Source organism: Archocentrus centrarchus, chromosome 14, assembly GCF_007364275.1.
Source record: "Archocentrus centrarchus isolate MPI-CPG fArcCen1 chromosome 14, fArcCen1, whole genome shotgun sequence".
In the NCBI taxonomy this organism is placed as follows: Eukaryota; Metazoa; Chordata; class Actinopteri; order Cichliformes; family Cichlidae; genus Archocentrus; species Archocentrus centrarchus.
Window position 1 is genome coordinate 33,300,824 of NC_044359.1, and position 8,742 is coordinate 33,309,565.

Here is an 8,742-nt window from a genome sequence, read left to right on the forward strand (position 1 = left end):
CCACCACAATGCCAGCAAAATTTATGTTCTGTCTACAGTACTCCTGCTATGTCTCAGATGTAATGCGTCATCTCATTTTCATTGGGTTCCTGAAATCAGACAGCATACATATATTGAGTTTTCCATCACTAAAATCAAAAACGGACAAGAAGATCTGTATGAACAATTATAGCTGCACAAAGTACCTGTTCTAATAGCTACTTGTTTGAATCCCACTTGTTCCCTCAAAGAACATCAAGGACAAGTAGGTATCATATTAAATGATAACACAAGGTAATATAAACATTGCAGTTTAAATGCAATATGAAGTAGAGCCATATTTGTATGTATTATTAAATGGTGGGGATGCTAGCTTACTTTGTTTGTTTCATTCTGCTCGCAAGGTATAATTTGTGGATAATCAGGGAAAAATAATAAAAATAAATGATGGGATATTATAAACAATAACAAGCCTTAGTAAAGTCTAACTATGACTTTGAACCAGGACTACCTGTTTCAGTGCTACACATGTTTGAAAATTGTAAAGATAACCTGGCAGCCTTTTTCTGTACAGGTTTTAATTGCAGCAGTCTTTTAACCAGGAGGTTCACAGGTAAAGATTTGGTGTTTTTATGGGCATGCAAGGAAGCACAGTGGCATAATAATGACACATTTTATTTATAAGTGCCTTTCATGACACCCAAGGACACTTTACAGGGGTGAAAACGAGACAAATCACAAAAAAGCACAAACAAGAAACTAAAATGACCAAAGGAACTAAAGCGAGTATGCAATCTTGAACAGGTAAGTTTTGAGTTGTGATTTGAAAACACGAAGAGAGTCAATATTGCGAATGTCTGGTAGGAGAGAGTTCCATAGCTGGGGAGCAGAACGGGAGAAAGCTCAGTTCCCCATAGTACTGAGGTGGGCAGGAGGAACAGTAAGGAGGATAGAGGAGGAAGAGCAGAGGTGCAGGATGAGGAGGTGATGTGAAGAAGTTTGACTAGATAAGGACTATAAACAAGGATATTGGTGGTATGCAGAGAGAGGGGGGGCAGAGGCAATTTATGTTTCGTAGGTGGAAACATGCAAACCGGATAATATTATTGATATGGGAGTGAAAGGATAGAGTGCTATCAAGGATGACACCCAGACTCTTAACCTGAGGGGAGGGGAAAACTGAGGAGCTGTCGATGGTGAGGGAGAAACTGCCAACTTTGGATAAGATGGATTTTGTTTCCGATGAGGAGGAACTCAGTTTTGTCGCTGTTTAATTTAAGAAAGTTTGAGGTGAACCAGAATTTGATTTCAGATAAGCAGGTGGTGAGGGAGGAGGGTGGGAGGGAAGAGTTAGGCTTGGTCGATAAATAGAGCTGGGTATCATCCGCAAAACAATGGAAATGGATGTTGAATTTATGGAAAATATTGCCAAGGGGAAGGAGGTAAGTGATGAAAAGGAGGGGTCCTAGGACAGAGCCTTGAGGCACACCTGAGGTTAAAGGAGAGGGGTGGGATTTGAAAGACTTAAGCTGGATGAACTGGTGGTTAGTACTGACTCACAGCAAGAAGGCCCTGCGTTTGAATCCACCTTGGCTGAGGCCTTTCTGTGTGGCGTTTGCATGTTCTCGCCGTGTTTGTGTGGGTTTTCTCCCACTGTCCTAAGACATGCACTTAGTGGGGTTAGGTTAACTGGTGATTCTAAATTGTCCATAGGTGTTGAGCTGAGATCAGGAATCTGACTTGGCCATTGAACAATATCCCATGACTTGACCTTGAGAAACTCTTGAGTTGCTTTCGCAGTATGATTTGGATCATTATCTGTTTGCACTGTTAAGTGCTGTCTAATAGGTTTCACAGCATTTAGCTGAATCTGATCAGAGAGTACAGGCCTGTACACTTCACATTTCATCCTGATACTCTGTTAGTAGTCACATCATCAATAAATACTAGTGGCCCAATCCCATGGACACCCATACATACCCATAACACTGCTTCCACCATGTTAGACAGATAACGGGGTGTGCTTTGGCTTACTGACTTTCTCTCTTTCTCCTTACTTTCCTCTTTCCATCATTCTGGTACAAGTTAACCTTGATTTCATCTGCCCAAAGTGTTATTTTCTTTTCTTTTACAGAGCTGTGCCGGCTCTTTTAGATGTTTTCTGGCAAAGTCTAATCTGACCTTCCTGTTCTTAAGTGTAATCTGTGGTTTGCAGCTTGTTGTAGACCCTCTGTATTTCCATTCATGATTGTAGACTTTGACAGTGATGCCCCTGCCTCCTCGAGCGTGTTCTGTTCTTGGTTGGATGTTGTGAAGTTGTTTTTGTCATAATGTACTTTAGTTGTCTTCTGTGGTCTTTCAGGCCTTTTGGTGTTACTGAGCTTATCAGGTCTTTCTTTTTAACAGTGCATCAGATTGTTGATTTGGCCTCTCCTAAACTCTTTGCAGTCTCTGACAGGTTTATCTGGGGGGGATTTGAGCTTAGAGATGGTCTGCCTCACTTGCACTAACATCTCTTTGGGCCTCATATTTAAAGTTACATTAAAATTATAAAAAATACAAATGCAAATCAACTTTAGATATTATGTCTATCTCATTTGTCATGAAATAAGAAGGGAGCAGACCCCAGCTGGCCATGAAACTGCTTGTCAGTCAATTGTCCCATTACTTTTGAACATCTGAAAATGGGGAACCGTGTATAAAAATGGATGTAATTCTTAAACAGTTGATGCTAAATTTTTATAAAAACCCATTGAATTAAAACTGAAAATCTGCACTTCAGTCACACATTGATAAATTTACAGTCCACTGTGGGGGTGCACAGAGGCGAAATTACAGAAAATGTGTTTGTCCCAATAATTATGGAGGGCACTGCACTTTTCAGTATTTATAGTGCCTTTCCACATGTGCAAGCTGCCAGTTCCATAGGCAGTGATGCACCCTCATACCATCAGAGATTCAGGCTTTTGAACTGCTAATAACAAGCAGGATGGTCCTCCTCTTCTTTAGTCCGGAGAACTCAAAGTCCATGTTTTCAGAAGAGAATTTCACATTTTGATTAATCTAACAGAGCCGTTTTCTGCTTTGCCTCAGGCCATCTTAATCGAGCTTTGACCCAGAGAAGACAACAGTTATTCTGGATCATGTTCACATATGGCTTCTTCATAATCTACATTAATCTACACTGCATGATAGAGCTTTAATCTAAACTTAGCACAAAAAGTAAGGAAATTTGTTTTTGGTCAATTATTTCTTTGTTGTAAAAATGCTTCAAAGCACCAAATCTTATACTTATATAATTCTGCTTGCAAAACCTGCCAGACAAGACAGGCTTAAAAAAACACACGCACACAAATCTTATACATTGAAAAGCCTGTTTATTTCCACTTAAATGGAGCCACATTTGTAAGGAAAATGCATTTGTGGGTTGAGCAGCAGAGTTGAGTACGTGGGTTGCACCTATGAAAAACTTGAGTGCTTTTTGTGCCAGAATGACAAACACAAACAAACTGGCTGACTTGCGACAAATACTGGTTGAAGTATTTGTGGGATGCCGTCCCACAGCAGTGTGTGACTGAGCTGGTGACCAGCATGAGGAGGAGGTGCCAGGCTGCTGTGGCTGTGGCTACTGAGGCACCTGTTTGTTAATGAATAAATTCTTAAATTGCCAACATGTCTTGTTTCTTCAGATTTCAATCATCCAATCCAATAAACAGCACTAGACAAGAGTCAGTAGCACAGTAAGCTGTTTGGCTCTGGCAGAGAAGAGTTGACAAGTTTTTCATGGGTGCAGTATTTGTACCAATGTGTTTCAGCAGCATTATAAAGGATAAAACGTGACTATATCCATTAACTCAGTCTCTTGCCAGTGTGAGGCTGATTTGCCTAGTTAGTAATTTAGCTACTGAAGTTTGGCATCTCCAATACCAAACTCCTTCCAGAAGCAGGTCCTGCAACTCTTGAAACACCTCTATGCACCTTTTTTGGAGTCCACATTGATTTCAGTCATCAGTGATATACATAAAAGCAAATGTATGAATCACCAGTCAAATCTGTCGTAAAATATTTGATGACTTTGCCCCCAAATAAAGATTTAAATAGAAATGTTGGTTTGCGGGAGAAAAAAACAAAATTAAATCAACAAACTCACAAATTCCTTATTGAACGGTCACGTGTTTTCTCATTCCATTTTCATTGGCTGTAGTTGGAACTTGAAACGTAAGGAATGTGTTTAATGACTAACCGTGGGGAAAAGAATTGTGTGTAACAACACACAGAAAACCAACAAACAGCCTTGGTGTAAAGAAAATAAAACTGAATTTCCACCTCTACTTTTCTTTCTTAGGCGCTGCTCTGTCATTATCACTTTGTTTGCTAACACTGAGTCAACATCATTTCCATCAAACTGGTGAAAATCAATTGCTTTTTGTGAAAGAGAAAAGGGCAATACAGGAAAAAAAATTGCTCACACTATTGCAGACCCATGTGGTGCTGTCCGTGGTGCTGAAACTGGCCTTTTAGCATTTTTTGTTCTCTCACTGGGCCACAAAGTAAAACCTGTGCTGGCACTTATCTTAGAGGGTATAAATAGGTCCAGCTATTAAAACAATGTCCCTTAAAGATGAAAATGTCAATATAAAAGACAAGAGTAACTGGGCTGTCTGGCAGATGTCTGTTGCTTATCACTTCTAGTAGTGATATTAATACCTTTGTCACAGATTGCATTTCTTCATTTTGCACAAGCCAACTATTAAACAGGTTTTAATAATCAGTGTTTTATCCATTTTAAAGTATGATTATCAGAAGATCTTTTCCTGCTGTTCATTTCATTTGAAAGTTTTCAATCTTGTATCAGTAACCTTAATGATCACCTTTTTAGAATGAAACAGTGTAACAACTACCAACCGAGTTTTATTGGTTTGTTGATAACAATCATACACAGGTACATCTATAAACAAATCATGAGAAACTGCACACTTGTACTTGACACAAATACCTAAAACCCACATGAATATTGCTACTGCTGGTATGCATTTGACATTTCAAATAAATGTACAGTTTCTTGGCCTTTAAGAAGCCAGTCTGTTTTTTTTTTAAGAGTTACACACCACATTAATGTGGCTAAAAAAAAAAACAAAAAAAACAAACAAAAATCCATTTTTACCATCCTTACAATGTACCATTACACACTGCATACAGAAAGATTGAAATCCTTTTTCACAGCAGCTATACAAATTCATTGCAATGCTATCACAGAAGAGACACAACCAACACACGCAATGCACAGTTCTGAAAGGGAGAGCCGCAGTACTAGGGGTTTTAGGTTTATTGGTCAGATTTGTTAAGAAAACTGCATCAGTACAAGAGTTAACAAATAGGAACAAAGCTTTTACACACATCCTAAAACACTGTTCTTCATTAAAAACAAGAGAATGAGTTGCCCTGTGACTTTGTCAAGCCCCCACCACAGCACAGATTACACACACTGTCCCTTATAAAGCATATGGAATGTAATCCACGTAGGCAAGCTCTTCCAGTTGTTGCCCAAGCTCCTGTGAACGTCACGATTGTGTGCTGACGTGGTAACCTGTCCCACACCCTCCCCTCCTTCACATTTACACAAACTGAAATAAAATCCACTGACAGTAACAACAATGACCGCAATTTTCATGGCAATGCAAAATTGTGAGATGTGATGAAATTCCCCTTCTCCAATTGACTTTTTTTCCCTCTTTCATTTAAAAAAGTGTTCTCTACAATCAAACTACTAAAAAAACCTGTATTTAGAAAATAGTTGATAAAAATATTCCCCTGAATTGTACAAGAAAAGAGGTACAGGGAGCACTGGTAAAAGACAAAGCTGGAGAGATGTTATTCTGATGCCTTATCTTTTTGTTCAGCTCCATCTGTAGTGGGTGCCTGTAAGATGAGAGTCAGAGTGTAACAGCACTGCCAAGAAGATGATTACCATTTGATGATGTGTTTAAACATGGATCTCATAACTTTTACCTCTTCCTCAGCTTTGGCTTCACCATTCTCAGCGGGGGCCTCTGGTGCTTTCTCCTCAGGCTTGGCCTTCTCCACCTCCTTAGCTTTCTTGGGCTTAGCAGGCCCCTTCTGCAAAAGCAGATGTTAACCGCATATTAGCCACCATATGCTAACAGTTCAGGGGAGTGTGTCTTTTATGAAGTAATCAAAATGAGGTGGTACCTTTGGCTTAGGTTTGGGCTCTGGCTTTGCAGTTTCAGGTCTCTGTGAGGAGGAAAACCCATTAAAAATCAGTAAAAACAATGTAGGAAAGAGACAGCATTTTGTCTACACTTCCCTGTACTTACATCTTTCAACCTGAGAGATCTCCTCTTGGGCTGCAGAGAGTGAACACACAGTGATTACTTTTAACAGTCATAAGTAACTGTTATGAAAGATGAGTTATTACTGACCCCTGGTGAGTGTGCAGGTTGATTGTTCAAATATCCAAAACAAAAACCATGAAGTTCAGAAATTATTCCTTACCTCTGAGTCACCTGCACTTGCCTGTAAGAAGAAAAGGGGAAAATGGGTTAAGGTAACTTCATTTTTCAAGGTAAGCTATTAGCCTCTGAGGGGTTCATTAAGGTAAATCTATGCAAAGACATTTAAACATTAAAAGTGATTTGGTCAGCATGTTAACGCTACGTGCTGCTCCTAGAAGTGAACTGGAATAAAGTGCCCTCTAACATGCTGGCCCACAAACGTCAGGGTAATATAATAGCATAATGTAGTTTAAACGGGGTCACGTGGTGCTGCTCTCCCAGCTCCTGCCACTGATCTGCCTACAGTACAACTTCAGTGGAGGAGGGGGGGCCGACTCCGCCTCCTCACGACACATTCATTCATTGGTAATAAATGGGATTGCCAGTGGCCGGAGAAAACCGAGCAGCATAGCCAGTGTTCCCGCCACGAATTTGAAAAGAGTATCTCCGAGATGCTCTGCGACTCTGTCGGTCTTCATGCAGAATCTACTAGAACCCCCAGCAACAGGAGCAGCGCTGCGCTGACGGAGGCTCGCCATTGCATAACCTACAACTGGCCTGAGCCGACAATACACAGAAAGCCTCTCAGCCAACACGACGGCCGCCTTCCAAGAAATCCCTTTTCACTCGCCGCGCAATAACAGACAACACCTGCATGCTAACTTTATGAAACAATATCGCTAATCAAAGCGCATTAGGCGGCTTTTTTCTCAACAAAAGAACCACACAGACCACTTTGTGTCCACATTAAAATTAACGCTACAACCAACCTCCACCGAATAACACGCCGATACCGAAATGTACATTTGTTTGTTTGTCTTTTAAAGCTTCGGGGTTTTCTTTTAGAGAAACTTTACCGTGCAGAGTGACGACTCGACAACAGAAACAATCGATATGCCGCCAACTTTCTCTGCAGAAAAGCCTTCTGTCGGCACGGTTTGCTTTCGCGCAAACGCTGCTGCACTTAAAATTTCCTGCTCGTAAAACGACTCACGGGCAACCACTTGCCACAAATAACCACGGCACGAAAGAGAAGCACCGATAATCAGCCACTTGACAAAATCAAAACAGACGCTACATGCCAACTAAACTCCGCGACACACAACACTGCTGCTGACGCTCACTTTGGTACACAAAACGAACATTTTGTAGTAACATTTAAACAACTCTGACCACAAGCTGTAACAAGCCAAATTTTTAGTTGTGGCTTATAAATACTGTGTTATTAAATGCATGAAAGATAGCGATCTACTCACTTTGCTCCTTTTAGGCATGGTTGGTTTGTGGGTGCTTTTAAAAAATAGCTAAATGTTACTGAATACAGGAGAAAGTACAGTGGTATATTCTGGATAAAGCTTTGCCAGTACAGTCTAATACAGCGCAGCGAGACGTTAATGTTCCATTGGAAGAAAAACTAGCTCAAACCGGATTGGATTCTCCCCCTACCTCCCTATTCAAACAGTTATAGTTCCTGCATGATTGACGGCGCTTCTCCCAGCCTCCGCTGCACGTTGATTGGAGGACACAGCGGTCGACAACACCATTTCAAATCTGGGTCCTTATCTGTGTGGATACGTGACCCGTCAGTCAACAAATATGGCGAGGTATTTGTCTTTCTGTGCAGTCGTCTGCTAAACAAGGCGAAATTGTCATCAAAGCTGACTTCCACCTCGCTTAGAAATGCCTTGATTTCCTCTTTAAGCGTGTCACGGCTTTGAATTTTGTCTTTGCGCGTAAGTGAAAATAAAACAAGTTCTGCTTTTACAACACCAGCGATGAAAGACTGTATCCACTGGCAGAAGACGGAGAGAGGGGTGTGAGCTCCTCGGGCCAAGTCTTTGTAGTTTAGCTTGGGAAAATGGCGACAGGATACGTGTGGGTACGGCTCCTTCCCCCTGTGTGTGTGCTCTTGTGCAGCCCTACTCGGTGTTGTCACCGTCCACTCGCTCCGCGGTGCGCATACAGTCCAAACATGACTTCAGTGGAAACAAGTGCGCTGGCTTTGTGTTGAAGTCATTTCACACGTTTCAGCGGGAGACATTTCTTCATTTCCCCTGAGTGAATGACACTACCCTGACATTGTTACCTTTTACTTCTCCACTGCCCTGAGACACAAACACATCTGCGCTGCACAGATAATAACCTGCATACGTGAGAATATATTTCTGCGTATTGTCTTGTGTGCAGATGAATACAAAGTAGGAAACAGGCTAATTTGGTTCTCTTCTGTGTGTAAGCTACAAATGAATTT

At 41.1% G+C, this 8,742-nt stretch overlaps 1 protein-coding gene across 1 annotated transcript; it reads right to left on the minus strand.

Annotated features, from left to right (window-relative positions):
* Positions 1-4,865: 4,865 nt before the first annotated feature.
* hmgn1b (high mobility group nucleosome binding domain 1b) lies at positions 4,866-7,940 on the minus strand. Its single transcript, XM_030745955.1, has 6 exons — positions 7,748-7,940; positions 6,493-6,513; positions 6,315-6,344; positions 6,190-6,231; positions 5,989-6,096; positions 4,866-5,898 (listed from the first exon to the last, which is right to left on the minus strand). The coding sequence occupies exons 1-6, from the start codon at positions 7,763-7,765 to the stop codon at positions 5,851-5,853; spliced, it is 267 nt and encodes an 88-aa protein (XP_030601815.1). The 5' UTR covers positions 7,766-7,940; the 3' UTR covers positions 4,866-5,850.
* Between the last annotated feature and the right edge of the window lie 802 nt (positions 7,941-8,742).